Genomic DNA, 23,687 nt, shown 5'->3' with positions numbered 1-23,687 from the left:
GTGTTCTGCACAGCAGGTATTTGGTTGGTGTTGACTCACAACAAACCTTAATTAATGGTGAATTTTTCCAATTTACAGACTGAGTCATTGTTAATGGAAAAGTAGAGATGCCGGGCATAGAGGAAGAGTAATGTTCCTGGTATCTGTTTCTGGTCTTGTTGGTTCCAATTCCTACCAGATCCCTTTCCAATGCAGAAATCTACCATCTAAGGAGGATGGAGGACATAGTTGTCTGATTTTAGAAGTTGTTCAGCAAAGGGAAACAAGATCATGAATTCTACATATTATTATTAAACCCATCTCACATGTTAAACTTCAGGTACAAGGAACAGTTGTAAGCAGGCAAGGTTAAATATTAACAGAAAAATCACAGGCTAAGCTGAAAAAGGATCATCTAGTCCATTAGTTCCCAATTTCTGGGCCACAGAGCCCAGGGGAGCTATTGAAGTTATTGCAAGAGGCTGATGGCTCCTTTAGACTTTAAAGAGGTATATTTATATTAGTAAAGGTTGAGAACCACTGATTCAGCCTGTAGATGTACAAATACAGTTATATGCAATGCTACTGCACAGCAATAAGAAATACAAAATGCTGTTTCAAAGTGAAAAATCATGTGGGTAGAAACTGAAATTATTTTCCTTACTTCCTTAACATGCAGAAAATCTTTTGCTTCAAATGAGATGGCCATGCCTGGCACTGGTACATCATCTTCGTGGGCAGCACTGTAGCTGACATTTGTTCGAACTGCAAATGCAACAGGCTTTGTCTAAAGAGGGAAAAAGAAAGGAGGAAAAAAAAATGTATGATCAGTGTTTCCTCCTCCACCCTCCTATCCCCCAATTATAGATATACATGGAATAAGTATTTTAATGGTTGCTTTTTCCACATTGGTTCTTTATCACAAAACAGTTCATTAGCATTCACAGCAGCTTTTCCTTACTAGAAAAAGGCCATTGTTCTCTCTGAAAGGAGGGTGAAGATGAACTACTGACAAGTGTTTCCAGCACAACAACCTGTAACAACTGGAAATCAGGAAACTCTAACCTGAATAACACATTCTGTTCCTTTATTCAGTATAGAAGACTTAATATCCTCCACCCACCCATAGATATCTACTTTAATTAAAAATCAGTGGCATAATTTCAAAAGGTACAACGTTTTGGAAGAAAAAAGAACCAGAGAATACAACTATTACTCATAACTGCAGTGACATAGGAAAGCAGTGACCTTCTAATTCTTTTTCCTCCTGGAGTTCACTCAGTCACAAACATGATAATGCTAATTAAGCGACCCTTCATTATTTGATACTTTGTAAAATTGCAGATAAGCATTTTTGTCCTCTACCCAGACAATCCCTGTTTACCTGCAAGTTGAAAAAATTTGGTGTGTTTCAAAAGAGTAAAACACAAGGTATTGTTCTAACTTCATTTGAGCTTCTTCCATATTTACAGGCAAGCAGACTTCTCACTCAGTGAGCTCCTCATCTAAACTTGTCTGGGAGGACAAGAGGACTGGAATAAAAAGAACCTGGCTTCATTTCCTAGGCTCCACAGTTAATACTTACTACCTGACTGCTCTCTAAGAGCCTCAAGGTTATGCAGATTCACCCACAATTTGTAGATCGGGAGACGAGTACACGGGAAAGAAGCACAGTATATGTGAAGCTGGACTTAGATACCAATTCTTGGTATCCATGACAATGTTCAATCATTCAAGAGTCATAGGAAACATGGAAACATTTTTTAAAGAAACATGGGGAATAAATTGGAGTAGAGATAACATTTAGAAATGGAGAGTGGTGATTATACAACACGATGAACAGAAAGTCATAGAATGGCCAAGTGGCAAGTGTTTTGTTTTTGTTTTTTCTTAAATGTTTTATTGTGAATTCTGTGATAGTTTACATGGGAGAACATTAGTTTTACATTTATTCTATCGTATATCGTCTCATTGCCATGGTTACAGTCCCCTCCATGCAGTCCTTCCCCCCGTACCCCCCAGGTCTTCAGCACACTGTCACTCTCCCTCTGTGGATCTAAAGTCTCCAGCTGCTCCATCGCTCCACGTCATCATCTCTGCCTCCATTTCAGGCATCACTGCTTTTCTAGGTAGGGTCCCACTCTCTGCTCTTCTCCCTTGATGGTCCTAGGGACCTCCGCTCCTAGACTGAAAAGTTAATCACTCCCTTCCATGCTATAAAATGTCTACCTTTACATTTCGAACCCTCACAATCAGCCCTGATAACAATTATTCAATATTGTATCACAAGAGACCCGTCTGCATTTCATTGTATCAGCCCCGCCTAGACACATTGAATACTACTCACTGGAGATTCTACCTTCCTCCAGGCCCTCTGGATCTAAGTTCCCTCTTGAGCAAGTGTTTTATATACCACAATCAAAAAGGAGCTCTGGTAGCGTAGTGGTTACGAATCGGGCTGCGAACCTAAAGGTCAGCGGTTCGAAACTACCAGCCGCTCTGCGGGAGAAAGATGAGGCTTTCTACTCCCGTAAAGCTTTACACCCTCGGAAACCCTGTACAGGGTCGCTATGGGTCAGAACCGACTCGACGGCACTTAACAACAACAACAACATCAAAAAGGTAGAGAGGGAAAACTGTTCATTAACCTATTTTCTTACTGGATTTTTTCCAATAAATGATGTTTATCCCCATAGCTGAAATCACAATACAAGATTTTATTTTGTTTTCTCACTACTATAGTATTTTCATGTGATAATATGCCCTGTTATTCAAAAATTTAAAATTTGTTTCAACCAGTAATCATCATTGGACATTCAGACTTACAATTTATTCACTGTGACTTATATTTAGCTGTGAAAGTCTTTGTGCAAAAGCCTGTCTCTATTTAGAATTCTTTCCTTAGAATAGCATGAACAAGCCATGATTCATCAAGATCTTTTCAGTTTTATTCTAAACAACAGTACAGATGAGCTGTACCATTTACAGTATAATTACTAGTATTATAGAAAGATACCCTTTTCAATTAGATGTAGTCCTAATCAGACTCAGCTTTACTGTTGTTTCCTGGGCAGCAAACCATCTATTTTTCAGGTGAGTTTCTGATCACTAAAATGTAGGTCTAAGAACTTTAAAAAAAAAAAAAAATTTGGTCACCATAATATCTAACTTCACACAAAGTCTTTCTTTTATTCCTTGGATGGTACAAAGATTTAAGTGTGGCACACATATTTTCTTCAGTGATGGCATTAGTTTAAAATATGCAACTCTACAGAGGACCCATAGAAAATCTCATCTTTCATAGACTAAATTATCTTTTCAAATATTTGAACAGAAGGAAGAGAGAGCATTGAATAATAAATAATCAAAAGAAATCAAAGGGGTCATAGATAATAATTTCATGTCCTCAGATGAAGACACTAACTCAGAATATGCTTCCTTTCTTGGTTCACCTATAATCGACAATTTTTTATTCCATGAGGAATCATCTTTATAGAATTCTATATATGGGAATCATCTTTATAGAACGTAACAGTAAGAAAGAAACAGAATCCTGTGTGTCAGTATATTTCATAGAGTATATTTCTATCATTAAAATGGAGAATGTCAAAGAAGGTGTAGGAGGAGATACAGTAAGGATGTTGTTGTTGTTAAATGCCTGTCGAGTCGGTTCTGACCCATAGCGACCCTGAACAGGGTTTCTGAGGCTGTAAATCTTTATGGGAGCAGAAAGCCTCATCTTTCTCCCGCAGAGTAGCTGGTAGTTTCGAGCTGCTGACCTTGTGGTCCACAGCCTGATTCATAACCACTACACTACCAGAACTCCTTACAGTAAGGATAAGAGTGTATAAGTTTGAGAGAAAGATTACAGTATGCTAACCAAAGGGGCCAAGTGACAATCTCACTTGATTCCCTGAACTCAAGCAGTGGATCTAGAATGATGAATGCCAGTCTGTTTGAGTCCAGCTGAATGTTTGTGGTCTGCTCTGTGGCCACTGGACTCAAAGCTATATTAGCTCCATAGTGGTCAGCCTACAGAAACCGACACGGACTACAGTCAGAGATGCATTTGAGGATTACACCAGGTGCAAGTTCTACTTTCTCAGACCCTTTCAGGAATGACCAAATCTAAGTGTGTTACAAAAACAATTGTTATAAAAACTTAAAAAACAAAAACAAAAAACCTCTTTGTTCATGAAGTAGAATAAAGAGATATTCATTAGTTTCGTGACATTATTACTGTCATTTTTCCTAGATATTGACTTAATTAATAGTGAAAGTATTGGTTACTGTGAATACAACAAAATATTTACTAAAGTTTACTAACTATACTAGTGATAGAATGCTGTTGTCAGGTGCCATCGAGTCGGAACTGACTCATAGAGACCCCATGCACAGCAGAACGAAACAATGTCCGATCCTGGGCCAACCTCACTACCGCCGCCAAACTTGAGTCCATCAATGATGCCACCTGGCTGATCCATCTCATTAGAGGTCTTCCTCTTTTTCTCTGACCCTCCACCCTACCCAGCATGACATCCTTCTCCAGCGACTGTTCCCTCCTGACTATATGTCCAAAGTATGAGAGACGAAGTTTAGCCATCTTGGCCTCCAAGGAGCACTCTGGCTGCACGTCTTCCAAAACAGATCTACTGGTTCTTTTGGCAGTCCAAGGCACTTTTAGTATTCTCCTTCAACTCTACAACTCAAAGGAGCTCTGGTAGCATAGTGGTTACAAATTACGAATTGGGCTGCCAACCACAAGGTCCGCAGTTCGAAACTACCAGCTGTTTCGTGGGAGAAAGATGAGGTGTTCTGCTCCCGTAAAGATTTACAGCCTTGGAAACCCTGTACAGGGTCACTATGAGTCAGAACTGACTCCACGGCACCCAGCCACCAGTGATAGAATAACTACTGTTAAAAACAAAATTCACTCAAATAATAAAATTAAACTTCTGATCATGACAAATACAGTTACTTAGACTTTCATACATCAATTTCATTTCTTAACAAAAAAATGCATTTTATTATGCCAAATACTGAAGTATGCCTTTCCATTTTCATAACAGAAACCCATCAATAGCTACAAACTTAAGAGAAAGATAAATAGCGTATGTTTTAATGTCTCTAATAGATTTGTCTTCAGTATCAACTACTCTCAACTTGCATTAGTTTTGAAGGAAATTTAAAGAAAAACATAAACCAGATTCCTAATACAGGAGACTACAGAAAAAAAGAGACAAAAATTTAATCAATTTTAAAATCAACTTTCTGGTGTTATACAATAATCGCCTATAAAACTATACTCTGACATAATTTTTAAATACCTCACATGGGACTGTGTCATTCAGTCTTACATAACAAACACTAGGGAACTAAAGATATGGGGCCTTACTTTCAGGAATAAGATCACAATTGCCCAGTCAATTACCACAAGGTAATACCTTATTTTCCAGTTATCCATTTCTCAGTATACCTGTACATATCATTTTTTTCTACTTTCAGTGATCATCAAAAATCTTTCTAGAATAAAGTTTTTAAACTTTATTCCTTTTATGTAGGTAAAATTTAATCCTGCCCTGAGTCTTGTCCATCTTTAAAATTAAAAAAAAAAAAATTCTTTGATTAATTGATTACAAACTATCAAGGGCAATCTGATGATTCTTTTAATATTAAAACATATCAAACCATGGTGATAAAAAGGAAGTAACAACTGGTTATATAATCTGATGACTGAACATTGGATCAGACTGAGTAAACAAATAATCACAGATGTGTCATCAGATAAAATTTACATACGCAATTTAATTAATCTGAGAAATATGAATTTCTTACACAGAACTGATTCATTTAATATTACACTATGTCCCTGACCTCACATAGATTATATTCAGATCTAGTATAAGTAAAATAAGTTCAAACAATGGAATAAATAAAACCAAGGAAATGTCAGAAAGTCACACTGGAGTCAAAAGAGGATGTGAGATGAGGGATACCATTGCTGATGTCACACGGATCCTGGCTGAAAGCAGAGAATACCACAAAGATGTTTATCTGACTTCTATTGACTGTGGATAACACATTATGGATAGCATTATGAAGAATGCGTATTCCAGAAAACCTAATTGCTTCATGTGGAATCTGTACATAGACCAAGAGGTCAGAATACGGGGATACTGCATAGTTAAAAATCAGGAAAGGTGTGCTTCAGGGCTCATCATACTTATTCAATCCATATGTTGAGCAAATAATCCTAAAAGCTGGATTATATGAAGAAGAACGTGGTATCAGGCTTGAAGGAATATTCATGAACAGCCTACGACATGCAAATGACACAACCTTGCTTGCTACAGGAAGCACTTAGTCATGAAGATCAAAGACAAAAGCCTTCAGTATGGATTACTCCTCAACATAAAGAAAACAAAAATCCTCAAAACTGGATCAATAAATAAAATAAATGGTACCCTGGTGGCCTTGTGGGTCACATGCTGAGCTGCTACTCCCAATGTCAGCAGTTTGAATTCACGAGCTGCTCTGTGGGAGAAAGATGAGGCTTTCTCTTTCCATAAAGATTTACAGTCCTGGAAACCCTATAAAGGGTTGCTATGAGTTGGAACCGACTTGAGAGCACACAACCACCAACAACCATAAATGGAGAAAAGACTGAAGTTGCAAAGGATTTCATTTGATTTGAATTCACAATCAACACCCATGGAAGCAATAGCCAAGAACTCAAATGATATATTGCATGGGGAAAATACGCTGCAAAGGCCTCTTTAAAATGTTAAAAAGCAAATATGTCATTTTGAGGACTAAGGTGCACCTGACCCCAAGCCTTGATATTTTGAATCACCTCATATGCATGTGAAATCTGGATCATGAATAAGGAAGACTGGAGAACTGATCAATTTGAATTATGTTGTTGTTGAAGAATACTGATTATACTGCTGACTCCCAGAAGAACAAACAAATCTGCCTTAGAAGAAGTATAGCTTGAATGTACCTTAGAAATTAGGATGGTAAGACTTTGATGTACTTTAGATACGTTGCCAGGAGGGATGAGTTCCTAGAGAAGAACAACATGCTTGGCAAGGTCAAGAGTCAGCAATAAAGAAGTAGACCCTCAAGGAAATGGATTGATACAGTAGCTGCAACAATGGACCCAAACATGGCAACAACTGTGAGGATGCGCAGGACTGAGCAGTGTTTCATTCTGTTGGACCCAGGGTTGCTATGAATCAGAACTGACTAGATAGCACCTAACAACAGCAATGCAAGTACAGAGTAACCACGGGAGCAGGCAACATGCAATGGGGTGGTCAGGGAAAGCCTCTATGGAGTTCTCAATGAATCATGCATCTCATTAATGATTGTCAGGTACCATTATAAGCAGTTGACATACATCAGTGAACAATGAACATTAAGATTCCTGCCTTTTAAGGACTAATATTTCAGAGGGAGAGGCAGATAATACATGTTGTTATTGTGTGCCATCAAGTTCCAACTCTTATCAACCCTATGGGTTTTGAACTGCTGACTTTGTGATTACCAGTCCAGTGTTTATCCTAAAGAGTCACACCAAGGCTCAAAACTATAATAGACAAATAAAAGACATATTGTTGTTAGCTGATGCCTAGTTGGCCCCTCATAATTGGTCTCATGTACCACAATAAAATGCTGCCCAGTCTTCCAGCATCCTCATAAGAGATTATGGATCAGACCATTTAATCAATATAAATTTCATTGGCTGACATTTGGAAGTAGATCACCACATTAGTTGGAAAGCACAGCTGTAATCTGTTCAGTGTTATAGCAACATACAAAGTTTCAATGACAAACAAGTAGTAGCGGGGACTCTACTTAAGGTGTATTGGCTGGGAATCAAATCTGTATTCTCTACATGGAAGGTGAGAATTCTACCATTAAACCACCAAGGTGATAAACATTATGGAAAAGAAAAAAGCAGCTCAAATTAAGGAGAGCTGGGGTTCATAGTGGTAGGGCAGGTACAGTTTCAAATGGGTGCTACTGGTATCCTGCATTGAGAAGAAGGCACTTGGACAAAAACATGGAGACAGGGAACATTGATAACTGAACTTCATACAGGGAGAATAGCTGCAGCAGAGTCCCTAAAGTGGGAATGAACAAGAAGAAAGTAATAAAAGACAAGATCAGAACTGTCAGGTCACCTGTGGCTTTGGAGCTCTAGTCTTTTAGCTTCTACTCTAAGTGAGATGAGAAATGACCGGAGGGTTTACCAATCTGATATTTTAAAAGAATAGTAGTGGCTGTTGTAGTGAAAAGCCTGCTGGGACCAAGGATAACAGGTGTACACTGTCACAAGGTGAAAAGCGTGTGGTGCTTCAACCAGGACAGCAGCAACAGAGGTTCAATTATGCATACGTTTTCAAAGTAGAACTAACGGTACCTGTTGACTTGATGCAGCTGTGACAGAAAGAGAGCCAAAGAGGAGAGATGGGGCGCCCACTGAGTGATATGAAGAAGGCTGCAGGTAGGTAGGAGGCAAGGCTAGGCAAATTTACTTCCAAGAAATTAGCCACTGGAAATCCCCTGGCGTTGCTAAGAGTCAACTCCATGGCAACTAGTAATAAGCAAGAAGGCAGAGTGTACATGCGTTAATTGCTTTAAGACAAGTGGTTGAGATAGGCAATCTCCGTTTAATTGTTTCAGTTTCTCAGTGGATAGGGATGTGGGAAGATAAGATGTGGAAGAAAGCTTTAGAGATTTGAGAAGTGGGGACAAGGTATGATATAGTCATCTAAGAGAGTGGAAGGGTAATTGGACTAGGGAAGTAGTATAAGATTGCCTGGCAGAATTAAAAACCCACTGAGAGTCAAGGTCATCCACTGCCAGTGAGTTAGCAAAATCACACTAGGGTATCATGAACACCATTACAGTAAAGTTAAAAACATAAGTCCCTCACCAAAATATCATGGCTGTTGAATTACCTTTCTCTATCTCACTTTGAATTTTGATAGCAATTTTAGAGAAATGTTTATTAAACTATATATACAAATATGTTCTGCATACCTGTGGAGCATTTTTATGGGTTTCCCCAAATTCATTTCTCAATTAAGTTATAGCACTTTTCAGGTGAGTCGTTTATATTCCTACCAATTGGTTGATGGATTGATACATGTTGCTGTTTAAGTGCCATTGAGCCTGTTCCAACCCATAGCGACCCTGTATAGGGTTTCCTAGGAGCGGTTGGTGAGCGTGAACCAATGACCTGCAATTCAAACCGACTTTGTAGTCCAGTGCATTAACCCATGGTGCCACACCAAGACTCTGATTGATATATATATTTCCATTTATTTAGGCTTTTATATAATTTCTTTTTCTTTACTGTAATTTCGGAGAAACTTTTCAGAGCAGATCAGCTTTCCATTCAACAATTTTTACGCAGTTTGTTTCATGACATTAGTTGTAATTACTCAGTGTAACAGCATTCTACCTACATCACTTCCTCCCTTGGTTCCCTGATTCCAATCACACTTCTTTCGTCTTCCTTCCTGCCTTCTGAGCTTTGCTTTTGGGAAAATGCTGCCCTTTTGGTCTTGTAGGACTAATTGTACTAAGTACATTACTTCATGGCATTATTACTCACTTTATAGGCCGTTTGGCTAAAAGTGAATTCTTAGGAGTGGATTCATTTTCAGGATTGAAGGGTGTCTAAGGGCTACATTTTTTTTTTTTTGATTCTACCAGCCTCTCTCAGGCCAATGTCTACTCTTACGATTTTGAATTTTTTCCTATATTTTTCTTCCCCTCTGTCCAGGGCCTTCTTTTGTGATTCCATCTAGTTCTTTTTTGTCCCAGTCTGCAAGCAGTTTCGTGGCAGTGGCGGCTATGTATCATAGAGTTGGTTCTGACTCATACCAACTCTGTATAGGGTTTCCAAGGCTGTAAATCTTTACAGAGCAGAAAGTCTCCTCTTTCTCCCATGGAGCAGCTGGTGGACTCGAGCTGCTGACCTTGTGGTTAGCAACCCAATGTGTAACCTACTATGCCACAAGTACCCATTAGCAGTTACTCTTGAGTCATTTCAACCTCATGGCCACTCCATGGGTGTCAGAATGAACTGTGTCCCACAGGGATTTCAGTGGCTTGGCACTGCAGGATAATACACTGGACTGCAAGGTCAGTTTAACCCAAAAGGTTGGCGGTTCAAAACTACCAGCTATTCCTTGGAAACCCTAGACAGTCTCTATGAGTTGGAATGACTTGGCGGCACTTAACAACAAGATGATCTTTTGAAACCAGACTTTCTTCTGAGATACCTTTGGGTGGATTTGAACTGCCAACCTTTTTGTTAGTGGTTAAGCACTTAACTATTTATGCTACCCAGGGACTCCTTAAAACCAGTTGCTGTTGAGTCAATTCTTACTTCAAGATGTCAGAGTAGAACTAATCTCCATAAAGTGTTCACTGGCTGATTTCCTGGGAGTTACTTGCCTTTCTTCCAAGGTGCCATTGGGTGGACTCAAATCTCCAATCTTTCAGTTGGTAGCCGAGAAAGATAACCATTTATATTATCACATTCATTCACAACTGTTGAAAGAATCAATTAATAACTTGATTCTATTAGAACCAAAGTCAAACATTTATTCAGCATCTACGCTAAGGTAGGGTGTTTATCACAGCATCAGGACCTGCAAAAATTGAATGTCTAAGTCACTCCTGAATCAAGTAAAGCTTCGTGTCTTTGAGCAGGAGGCTCACTGGTGGAGTAGGGTACCTCCAGGTACTTAATTGAGGGATCTATGTTTGCTGACACCCAGAGCTAGAATCAAGTACCATGTGGGCTGAGGCTTATGGCAAAGTGGAGTGTCCTTGGGTATTTATCAGCAGCCTTAAAAGAGCTTAGTAACATTACCCAAGAAGGGCAAAAGCCAGTCCAAGGGGCTGAGGGCTAGAGGATAGAGTGAGGAGAGGCTCTTCTGCTAGAGAACTATGTCCTGAACATTTCTGATCCTGACCTGTAACCTGTTAACATCTCTAATAAATCCCTAACTTTGAGTAGGGTGTCTCAGTTCTGTGGCCATTGTGATGAATTACTGAACCCAGCAGAGAAATAGAGAGTGCTGTATGAACCCAGTTAAGAAGTAGAGAGTTCCGTGGGAGGGATGGTAGGTGTTAGAACTGGCAAAGGAGAAAAGAGGGTGGAGACATGTCTGATCTCAGCCTCTCAGGCCTAAGCCTTGTACTGATGTTGACTTTGATCTTCTTTCCCCTTAGTAAAGTAAGAAGAGGTTAGATGCCATCTTCATGCCATTTTATTATTATTTTTTAACACAATCCTTATATAAAGTAAGTTAAAATGGGATACAAAGCAAAAGCATATGGCATTTTCTCTTTTTAAATAAATGATTAAAAAGTAAATAGGCTCTAATGAAGCGTAGTGGTTACAAATCGGACTGCGAACCTTAAGGTCAGCAGTTCGAAACTACCAGCCGCTCCGCATGAGAAAGATGAGGCTTTCTGCTCCCATAAATATTTACAGCCTTGGAAACCCTGTACAGGATCGCTATGGGTCGGAACCAACTCAACAGCACACAACAACAACAACAACAACAAGGCTCTAATGAAGACTTTTTGGGGAACAAAATCATAATCCTGACAATCACCCTAAAGAGGTTTCTGGAAAGCAAAAACAAAATATAGACAACATTTATGAATACTGAAAACACAGAGAGTATATAGAAAGCTGTAGAACAGATGTGCTAGGTGACATCAAGACTTGTATAAGAATGACAAATATATATATGGGAATGTATGACAACCTTTGCTTTTGTTTATTTAAAGACTTAATTGCTTGGGATCTGAAGTCTTCAGCTAAGCTCTGTAAAGCAAACATCCATGAAGGCATCTATGCAGTGAGAAGCCCTGAATATACAAGAAAGAGACTATCTGTGATTTCTGCCATCCACGTTGTCATTTGCCATCAATAAAGCAGCCTCCTTTAATAAGAGTGTACTGGTTTCTACTTTTCCTGGTGGGGATGTGGAATGTCCCTTTGCCTTAGAAGAAATGAAATGTAATATGCAACAAGTCAGAAATTTAGGAAAAAGATAACTGTCTATATTTGAGTTTAGTATTGGTTAATTTAGTATTGACTTCTGATGTGGTGTTGTCAGTTAATGTGGTAAACTGCAATGTCAGTGTGGGCCATGAAGGCCAGCAAGTTCTAACTCACCAGCTGCTCCTTGGAAACTCTGTACAGGGTCGCTATGGGTCAGATCCCGACTCGATGGCACTTAGCCAACAAGCACAATTGATTATCCTTACCAAACATGATAACAGCATTCCTCAAGCTATTTGGAAGATAATGGCACAAGTTAGGAGCAATTAATTTTCACTGTGAGATTGGCCCAAAAAAAGAAAAACAAAACAAAACAAAAAATACTTGCTTTTTCTTTAGTTACCTTAACCAAAACAATATGATAGTTTATATTTTTATATCAAAATCATTAAAGACAAAAGGTTATTTTTTCATCTGAAATTTCTGAAGACTTTTTCAGAAACAAATTAGGAAAATGTCAAACCAATAAAAATTCATTGCTTTCACTCAATATGCAATTACTCAGTACCTGTTTTGTTTAAAATTCAGCATTGCCTGGGTCAAAGGATATGGCAAAAGACACATACAGGCAACATCTGGATTAAGAACAAGTTTTGTTCCCAAAACTGTCTTTAAGTCAAATTTGTACCTAAGTCAGACAGTTAAGAACAGTTTGTATCCAGTGTCAATTAGTCAGATATTTGTCTTAGTAGACAGTGTACCTTATTATGCATAAAAGCATTAAAGAAACACTTCCAGGTACAATAAAACATTTTTAATATAATAATACAGTAATCATGTTTTGATGAATATTGCAAAGCAGTGCCCATTTGTTATTACGAATCAGTGTATGTACCTTCAATTTTTAATGTAATAGGCTTTATGAGGTTGGTTTGTAACCACTTTGTACATTTAGTTGGAAGTTCATAGCCTGGGGACTGCCTGTCGTTTTATTCCACAAACTTGCTGAGATCAGATTAGAGGGCTTGTGCTCATGCCAGACAAAAAACAACTTTCACTTGGGTGACTGGAAAGTTTGGCTTCCTGTGTGTCTGGGCCTCTCATTTGCTTGCTCTTCTTCCACTGGCTGGATCTTTAGTGTACTTACAACTCCTGGGTGAGGACTTTAGTGTGTTTCTCTTGCTCTTTGCTTATCTGTTCAGCTTCACCCACTCAGTGGCAGAGTTCATAGCTGGTTTCTTCAAAAGTGCACTGAATGTTTCTACTTTTCTTGAGGATGATTTTTAAGCATGGTGAAGAAGTGTTATCTTAATGGGGACTTAGATCAAACAAAAATCCAGAAACAAACTCACTGTCATTGAATTAATTCAGACTCACGACGACTCTGTATGTTACATAGTAGGACTACTCCTTAGGGTTTTCTTGGTTGGAGTCCTGGTGTGGTACTGTGGGTTAATGCGCTGGACTGCAAGGTCCATTTGAACAGCACCAGCTATTCCTCAGAAACCCTATACAGGGATGCTATGGGTTGGCACCAAGAAGACGGCACTTAACAACAATCTTCACAGATACAGATTGACAACAATGTCTTTCTTCTACAGTACCGTTGGTGGGGCAGAGTATTTTCATGAACAAAACACATTCTAAGTAGGTTCTAACTGGCAACTTTGGGTTTGTTGTTGTTGTTGTGTGCCTTCAAGTCAGTTTTGAGTCACAATGGCCCTGCAGGGTAAAATAGAACTGTTTCATAGGATTTGTTATGTTATGCTATGTTAAGTGTCGTTGAGTCAGTTCTGACTCATAGCGACCCTGTATGGGGTTTCTGAGAAGCTGCTGGTGAGTTTGAACTGCTAGCCTTGTGGTTCACAGTCCAGTGCTGATCCTACAGTGCCACACCACTTTTACTAGCCTACAATTTTTATTGGAATAGATTTGCCAGGTCTTAATCTCCCTTGGTGCCACTGATGGGATTAATCTATGACTTTTTGGTTAGAAGCTGAGTACTTAACCACTGTGCTCCCAGAGCTCCTTTTTTGTTAGTTATTGAGCATAAACCTTTTCAATGACACTCAGTCCACAAAGTGTGGACCAGCAAACATCCAGAACCTGAGACACTGAGCGTTTTACATTGGAAGGCATGGTTTCACTCAACTCTAGTATTCCATGGCAGAGATAGGAATAAAAGAACTAAGAGAAAGCCCCAGTGCTGTCACTTATAAACGATTGCTTTGCACGTAAACTGCTATAGAAATGTCTATTCCGTCCTTAGTTAGAAATTATCCACTTCAAAGAATTTCCAAGGCAGCATTCTAAACAAATGCAAGGAAAGCTTTTACAAAGTATATGCTGACAAATATGTGCAGACACATTATATTTTGTTTTAATTCAGTAATCTTCACTTTCTTAACCAGTGCCAACAGCTGCAGTTTTGGCTTAGTCCACGTGGTTTTAGCAATTAAAAGTTATTAGGCAAGTTGTGTACATGTATTTTATTTTTTGTTATTTCATGCTGAGTGTTTTGTTTTTCTTGTATCAGGAAAATGGAGCAGAGTGTTTTCATGACCCAAACACGTTTTGGCAGAGTATACTGTGGGTGGCACGTTCTGAACATGAGAGATTCTCTGAGTGATCATTCTCAATAAACTTTAAACAAACTCTTTTGTTACTGTCTTTTCTTCCATGTTGCGAGTTTCCAAAGTAAAGTTGATTTCTCAGCTCTAGAGGATAGAACAAGGTTCAAATGCAGTAGATCACTTTACTATATAAAGAGTGACAAACAATGAGTGGGTTGTATTTTTATATGCAAAGCTCTCATTTGAACATCTTCAACTAAACTGTAATCATAACATTACTTTAAATGTCCTTACTAATGGCACCTTCAGTTGGTCATCAGAGGCTCTATTTGCACCTTTCTGATGGCCTCCAGTGAGTCAAGCTTTCAGAGAAAGCTGCTGGCTGCTGGGTACAAACCTAAGAAGTGCCAAGTTCAACCTTAATGGAGGCATCACTGTGATGATTAGCTTGGGAACAGAATTATTGTCCGAATATGACTGCTGTTGTTAGTTGCTGTTGAGTTGGTTTCATCTCATGGTGATCTCCTTTGTGCAGAGTAAAAATACTCTGTAGTGTTTGCAACTCCATTCATGACCTTTCAGAGGCAGATCGCCAGGCCTCTGGGTGGGCAGCTGAGTGCTTAACCGTTTGTGTTACCCAGGGACTCCTTCAAACAGACTGTAATAATTAGTCACCTTGATTATGTACAGTGTGTAAGTCACTGTTGTTTTTAAACATAGCTCACAAAAGTATACTATTACTTCCATATTACTGAAAGGAAGAAACAGAGGTTTGGGGACTTTAATTAGGTTGTCTTGGTCACGCTGAACAAGTGAGAATCCAGGATTCAAACCTAGATCTTTTGTTACTATGAAAGCACATACTCTTTTATAGCTGGTATTGTGTGGCATCTTGCCAATTCCAATTCATAGAGCCCCTACAGTATAGAGCAGAGTCTTGGTGTGGCGCTGTGGGTTAATGCGCCAGATTGCAGAGCCGTTTGAACTACAAGGTCAGTGGTTCAAGCTCACCAGCTTTTCCTTGGAAACCCTATACAGGGTCGCTATGGGTTGGAATCGATTCAACGGCACTTAACAACAACACTATAGAGCAGACCTGTCTCATAGGGTTTCTTTACAAGAGCAATCTCCAACTCTTTTCTTGCTCAAAATCACTCTAGGTTTGGGCACTTAACCAATGTTCCACCAGGACTCTTCTTTTGACTGTGGCTGTACTATAATCAAGAAAAACAACATTTATTTCACTCATTTAAAAATGAATTTCCAAATTTTCTATTATATTTCAGAAGACTAGTAGCTCATGGAAATACTACAAAGTTTACTGATTTAATAACATCAGTTTTTACTAATTGACATTGCAAGTTTTCAAATAATTTAAATTTTCTTTGCAATGAGTATAGTTTTACATATATTCCTTGTGTATTTTCAAATGGAAATTCTTCAAGAAAATACAAAACACACATCCATAAAGCAACCCTATACAGAGTTTTAAATACTACAAATCTTTATTGAAGCAGAAAAGTCTCATTGTTCACTGATATAATAGCTGGTGGGTTTGGCAGTCCAATGCCTAACCCACTACCCAACTGAATTTTCCCTTGGAAAAATTTTTACAAAAGTAGAAAATTTAGAAATTGTAGGAAACCAAAGACAGAAAATATGTCATTCATAATTCTACCTCTAGGGAGTATTTTAGAAGTCATAGCAGGATGACTTTTTAATATCTAGAAGTAGAAGTATATTAGACATGTAACTTTTTTTAGCAGAAAACTTTTATAACTTGCTTATTTCATTTAAAAAGCTGTTTTCTTTCCATATCATTTAAAATGGCTGCACAGAATTATATCCATTGAAGAGATAACATGGCCCATTTAATCAATTAGATAACTTCACTTCCCTAGAAAGCAGAAGCTAAGATATGAGTTTGTGAGGGAGCACAATACCAGGAAATTGCAGCGAAGGGCAAGAGCATGAAGCAAGGAGGGAGAGAAATGAGGACAGTTTATTGACTTAGCGGCCATTAAGTGGGACTGCTTGATTCATTTTCAATCTATGAACCCTTAAGAAGTCATATTAATGATGTTTCTGAAAGTCAGTTAGAGGGAGGCTGTTATTTCAGCTTCCATCATCCATTAGCCATAGGTTAGGCCCGCCGGATGTTACTGCCTGTTCTTCTATGTTGTTGTTGTTAAGTGTCATTGAGTTGGTTCTAACTCATTGCAACCCTGCAGAGAATCAGCACTGGATTGTGAACCACAAGGACAGCAGTTCAAACTCATCCGCTGCTCAAACTCATCCGAAACCCTATACAGGGTGGCTATGAGTCAGAACCAACTTGACAGCACTTAACAACAACAACAACATTATTCATTACACATAGAGAGGATGTGCAGGTGTGCTGTATGTCTAACGGCAAGGTTGGTGGTTCAAACCCATGAGCCACTCCTCAGAAACCCTATAAAGGATTGCTTTGAGTCAGAACTGACTCAATGACACTTCATAATAACAACAGACACTTAAACTGAGAGACTTATCCAGAAGGGTCAAAAACAGTCATTTGGTTGTCAGGCTGACAACCGGAAGAGAAAGAAAGCATTAACAACAACAACAACAACAACACATAGACACAAAACCCAAGCCACACCTCTAATATTAAAAAAAAAAAACAAAAAAAAACTAATTTCAATTCTTACATAATTTAAGTTTTAAAAAACAAGCAAATACAAACTTCTCCAACTGACTGTTGGTCCCTTCAAAAAAGTATCCGTAGAGGGAAAATGTACATTTATTCACTGTCTGAAATTATTTAAAATTAATGTGTCAACAGAACCAAAGATATCATATTTTGAATGCCTTTAACTGGTAGCTCATTTTCCTTTGGAGATAAATTAGCTCTTCTGAACCAGCCCCAAGTCGTTCAAAGGCAAGTTTTATGAATGTGGGAGATAGCGTTTTTGAATTAAAAACATCACTTGACTCCAAAAGTAATAAGCTGTCTTTATTGTGGACTTCATGTTCTATCATGGAAGACAGTCCTATCAATTTGTCAATTCCTTTTGAGAGAAAATCAGTCCTGCTTGGGGTCCCAGAAGTTTTTGGAGCTTTTTATTGTTCCCATTAGCATCTTCCTAGAATTTTTATTAACAACTCTTGGTTATGTCTGCAGTAATTTCTCAGTACAGACCTGTCAGGAGATGGAATTATAAATTCTCCAGCTGAAGAAAAAACAAGAAAAGGGCTTCAGAACACATCTCTCTTCACAGCTACACACACACACACACACACACACACACACACACAACTTACAGAAAAAACAAATCTTCCTACTTTTAAAAACAAATACTAAATGTTAACTACAATTTTAAGGACCTAAACAATCACAAATTTACAAGATTTTTTTCCTTCCAATGTGTGTAATAATAGAATTTGAGGGAAGCTGTGAGAAATGTCCATGAAGTGCCTGTCAGTGTGACATGTAGTGGTGGCTTGCATGTTGCTGTGATTCTGGATGCTATGCCACTGGGATTTTAAATATCAGCAGGCTCATCCATGGTGGATAGGTTTCAGCTGATCTTCCAGACTCAGGTAAGCTAGGAAGAAGGTAAGGTAGACTAGTTCTGAATGTTTAACAACTGAAAACCTTCTGAATAGCAGTGGAACATTGTCAGTTATCACCAGAATATTGAATATTGAAATATGATGAATAGCACCAGAATACTGTCAGACACAGCACCAGAAGATGAGCCTCTCAGGTTGGAAGGCATTCAAAATATAACTGGGGAAGAGCTGCTTCCTCAAAGTAGAGTTGACTATGATGATGCAAAAGGAGTAAAGCTATCAACTAAGAAGAGAAGGACTAAGAACTGGTGGCCAGGAGCAGACTTGAAGAATGTGTCCTTCGGAGATGTAATTTATTATATATGCCTGAGTGGGTTTTTTTGTTTGTGTGTTTTTTTAAAAAAAAGCTAACGTGGATAAAGAGAAATACTTTTAACTGATGGTATATGGAGGGGATTATAATCAATGTAATGAAACAAGTTATATGAATTGTTGAATGTGAAACTGATGATGTGCCCTGTAAACTTTCACTCAATCCACAATAAAAACCTTAAATTAAAAAAAAAAAAAAAAGGAGTAAAGCTTTAGGGACCTGTATTTGCTAATGTGGCACAATTCAAAATAAGGGAAATAGATACAGACATCCATTAATAATTGAAACATGGAATGTACAAAGTATGAATCTAGGAAAATTAATAGTTGTCAAAAGTCAATGGAACATATAAATATCGATATCGAGGCATTAGGGAGATGAAAGGAACTCTGGTAACGTTGTGGTTACAAGTCGGGCTGCTGATTTCAAGGTCAACAGTTCGAAACTACCAGACATTGCACAAGAGAAAGAGGAGGCTTTCTGTTCCCATAAAGATTTTCATTCTCAGAAACCCTATGCAGGGTCTCTATGAGTCGGAAGTGATTCCACAGCATACCACCACTACCAGCGAGTTGAAATGGGCTGGTATTGGCCATTCTGAAAATGACAATCATATGGTTTACTGTGCTGGAAATGAAAAATTAAAGAGGAATGGTATCACAATCATCTTCAAAAAGAATGTTTTAAAATCTGTCTTCAAGAGAAGAGAAGATCCATATATCTACAAGGCAGACAAGTTAACACTACTATTATTCAAATTTATGCACCAGCCACTAAAACCAGCGATGATGAAACTGAAAAATTCTACCAGCTTCTTCAGTCTGAAAATGATCAAACATGCAATCAAGATGTATTATTGGTAATTACTGGTGATTGGAATGCAAAAGTTGGAAACAAAGAAGAATCAATAGTTGCAAAATATGGCCTTGATGAAAGACATGACTCCAGAGAGATCATGAAAGAATTTTGCAAGACCGAGGACTTCTTCATCGCAAATAACTTTTTTAAACAACGTAAGAGATGACTATACACATGGACCTCACCACATGGAATACACAGGAACTAAACTGACTGCATCTGTGTGAGGAGATGGCTGAAAAGCATCATCTCATCAGCCAAAACAATGCCAGGGCAGACTGTGGAACACACCATCAATTGCATGTCATATGCAAATTCAGGCTGAAATTGAAGAAAATTATAATAAGTTCAAGAAAGCCAAAATATGACCTTGAACACATCCTACCTGAATTTAGAGATCATCTCAAGAAGAGATTTGATGCACTAGATACTAATGACCAAAAACCAGAGAGTTGAGGGATAACTTAAAGAACATCATACAGGAAGAAAGCAAAAGGTCATTAAAAAGACAAGAAAGAAGGAAAAGACCAACATGGATATCAGAAGAGACTCTGAAATTTTATTCTGCAGCATAGAGATGCAAGAAGAAATGGAAAAAATGAGGAAGTAAAAGAGCTGAACAGAAATTTTCAAAGGGCATGTTGAGAAGACAAAGTTATTATAATGAAATGTGCAAAGACCTGGAGTTTAGAAAACCAAAAGGGAAGAACATGCTCAGCATTCCTCAAGCTGAAAGAACTGAAGAAAATATTCAAACCTCAACTTCCAACAGTGAAGGATTATATAAGTAAAATACTGAATAATGCAGAAAGCATCAAAAGAAGACGGAAGGAATACACAATGTCACTGTACCAAAAACAAAAGGACAACGTTCAACCATTTCAAGAGATACGATATGATCAAGAGCCAATAGTTCTGAAGGAATTATTCCAAGGTACACTGAAGGCAAAGAACAATTCTCTGGGAATTGATGGAATACAAATTGAAATCTTTCAACAAACTGATGTGGCACTGGAGGCACTCACTCGTATATGTTAAGAAATTCAGAAAATAGCTATCTGGCCAACTGATTGAAAGAGATTCATATTTGTGCCCATTGCAAAGAGAAGTGACCCAACGGAAAGCGGAAATCATTGGACAATATTGTTAACATCACATTCAAGTAAAATTTGCTTAAAATAATTAAAAAACAGCTGCAACAGTACAAGGACAAAGAAGTGCCAGAGGTTCAAGCTGGATTCAGATGTGCACCTGGAATGAGGGATATCACCGATGATGTTAGATGGATCTTGGCTGAAAGGAGAGCATGCCAGAAAGATGTTTACCTGTGCTTTACTGATTATGCTAAGGAGTTTGACTGTGGATCAAGAAAAGCTATGGATTAACACTATCAACAATGAATATTATGAAACACTTAATTGTGCTCATGAGGACCCTGTACATAGACCAAGAGGCAGTGATTTGACTAGAACAAAGGGACACTGAATAGTTTATAATTAAGAAAGGTGTGTGTCAGGGTTGTATTCTTTCATCACACTTATTCAATCTGTATGCCAAGCAATTAATTCAAGAGACAGTATTATATAAATAAGAACATGGAGGAAGACTCATTAACAACTTGTAATATTCAGATGATACAACCTTGCTTGATAAAAGCAAAGAGGACTTAAAATACTTATTGATGAAGATCAAAGACCACAACCTTTAGTATGGGTTGTACGTCAAAGTAGAAAAAAAAAAAAAAGAAATCCTCTCCAACGGACTAGTACATAGCATCATGACAAATGGATACAAGACTTCATATTGCTTGGATCAACACTCATGGAAGCAGCAGTCAAGGAATCAAATGATATTTTACATTATGCACATCTGCTGCACAATACCTCTCTAAAGTGTCCAAAGCAAAGATGTCAGTTTGAGGACTAAGGTGCTCCTGGCCCCATGCCATGGTATCTTTAATCGCCTCATATGCATGTGAAGATTGTATAGTAATTGTTGCATTCGATTGATGATGTTGAAGTAGAATATTAAAAGTAGCATGGGATGCTAGAAGAATAGCCAGAATGTGCATCAGAAGCCAGGGCAGCGAGACTTCATCTCTCATACTTTGGATGTATAATCATGAGGGACCAGGCCCTGGAGAAGGACATTATGCTAGTAGGTAAAGTGTAGGGTAGGTAAAAAAGAGGAAGACCCCATTGAGATGCACTGGTACAGTGGTAGCAGCAATGGGTTGAAACAAAGTTGATTGCAAGGTTAACACAGGACCTGGCAGTGTTTCATTCTGTTGTGCATAAGGTCTTTATGAGTCAGAACCGACACATCACCTAACAAGAACAGTGACAAAGGTATCACTTCTCTCATTTTGTATATCTTGCTGCTTTTATTTAAATTCAGCTCTCTTGCTAGATTTCTCATCAGTATAGAGGCTGATTGTTGTTGTTAAGTGACATGGGGTAGGCTGCAACTCATAGTGACTCTGTTTAGGGTTTTGGAGTAGCGGCTGGTGAGCTTGAACTGCTGACCTTGCAGTTCAAAGCAACCTCGCAGTCCAGTGTTTATCCTACAGCATCACAACAGGACTCCACAGGCTGATGGTGGTGGTGATATGCCATGGACACTGTATAGGGTTTCTGAGACTGTAAATCTTTATGGGAGCAGAAAACCTCATTTTTCTCTGTTGGAGGAGCAGCTTGTAATCTGGAACTGTTGACACTGTGGTTAGCAGCCCAACTCCTAAGCACTACACTACCAGAGCTCCTTGCCACAGGCTGATAAGCATAAGCAATTAGCATTCAGGCAGGAAGAATCCTTGAAGAGAGTTAAAAAAAAATGTTTTCCCCCTAACTGGCTCTGCTTGCTAGGTGGGACCACTATAAGCAGAACAGCTGTAGACTGTCCCAAAGGGAATGCTTATTCTAGACCTTTCTGCAGACAACAGAAGAAATAAGAAACGTGGAATCCTCATTATAGAATGAAAACCATGTACAACATTATCTGCTGCCATGTAAGCATAATTGTAATATAAATACATACTTTTTGTTGTTGGTATTGTTAAGTTTCATTGAGCATTTCTTACTCAAATTGATCCTATATAGGTCTTCCAAGGGTGTGCATCTTTGTGAGAGCAGAAAGTCTCATCTTTCTCCTGTGGTGCAATAGTGGACTCAAACTGCTGACCTTATGGTTCGCAGTCTAGATTTTCTGGTACGGAGCTACCACACTCCCTGGAAATGGTTTATAATGTTGTTACCAGCAAGTCAGTTAAGTATCATCGAGTTAGTTTTGACTCATAGCAACCCTGGTTAGGGTTTCTGAGGAGTGACTGCTGGGTTTGAACCACAAATCTTGCAATTCAAACTGACCTTGTGGTCCAGTGAATTATCTTTCAACGCCACACCAGGACTATATACCAGGTTTTATATTAATTGCCACTTATTCCTTTCCATAGTTCTTATTTTTAAGTGCTGCTGAATCAATGCTGACTGATAGTGACCCTGTATAGATTTTCCAAGGAGGAGCTGGTGGGTTTGAACGGCCAACCTTCAGTTGGCAGTTCAGTGCTTATTTTACAATACTTCAGTAAAACTCCCATAGTTGGGTGGCTTATATATCCTGTGTCCAGATCCAAAATAGAGCTTACTTTTTTCTCACCGCTGATATATTTCTGCCCAAGAATGGCAGTTTTTGTCTGTCTACTGAAGCCTTACTACCAATGGTGCCCTGTCAGAAACTGCTTAAAGTTAGTTATAAACACGCACACTGTCTAATTTATTTGAAAGAAGTTACTTTTCGCTAGTATGAGCTGCAAAAATACCTGATGCCAAGTACTTAGGAACCTGAGAATGTCTTTCCTTCCAAATTGCGTGGCACTACGACTTTCTGCATGTCTTGGCCTGCTACTTTACACCATATTCCACAGTCTACCTCAAACTTAAAAATGGGGCAGTTTATATCCACACTCTGCTCTTCTTGTTGGAAAGAGGAGCTTCCCAAATGGGTCATATGAGGGTTATAGAGAAAGTATTGCTGGTACTAGGGTTCCAGTTCACATAGACACTGGCTTATTTCAAACATGCTTAATCCTGACTCTATATTCAGTGAATGGCTGCAGACAAGTTCTCCTAGAAATTTGTCTTTATCCTCGTTATGGTGCCTTGAACAAAAAACAAAGTCCAATCAAAATAATGGCTACCTTACAAAGATGGAAGAATGTACCATGCTCCTGGATAGGAAGACTTAACATTGTGAAAATGTCAATACTGCCCAAAGCAATTTACACATATAATGCAATACCAATCCA

At 38.5% G+C, this 23,687-nt stretch overlaps 1 protein-coding gene across 9 annotated transcripts in view; it reads right to left on the bottom strand.

Moving 5' to 3' along the window:
• The window catches only part of CACNB2 (calcium channel, voltage-dependent, beta 2 subunit), a 494,901-nt gene that overhangs the window by 69,679 nt on the left and 401,535 nt on the right, over positions 1-23,687 (bottom strand). For all 9 annotated transcript variants that reach the window (XM_006869879.1, XM_006869883.1, XM_006869881.1 and 6 more), the window contains one exon: positions 644-766. In XM_006869879.1, the coding sequence (XP_006869941.1) occupies positions 644-766 (123 nt within the window). The remainder of the gene's footprint in view (positions 1-643; positions 767-23,687) is intronic.

The sequence above is a fragment of the Chrysochloris asiatica genome, unplaced genomic scaffold, assembly GCF_000296735.1.
Source record: "Chrysochloris asiatica unplaced genomic scaffold, ChrAsi1.0 scaffold00137, whole genome shotgun sequence".
Taxonomy (NCBI): domain Eukaryota; kingdom Metazoa; phylum Chordata; class Mammalia; order Afrosoricida; family Chrysochloridae; genus Chrysochloris; species Chrysochloris asiatica.
The sequence above is the reverse complement of the archived record's forward strand: the minus strand, read 5'-3'. Positions and strand labels throughout refer to the sequence as shown.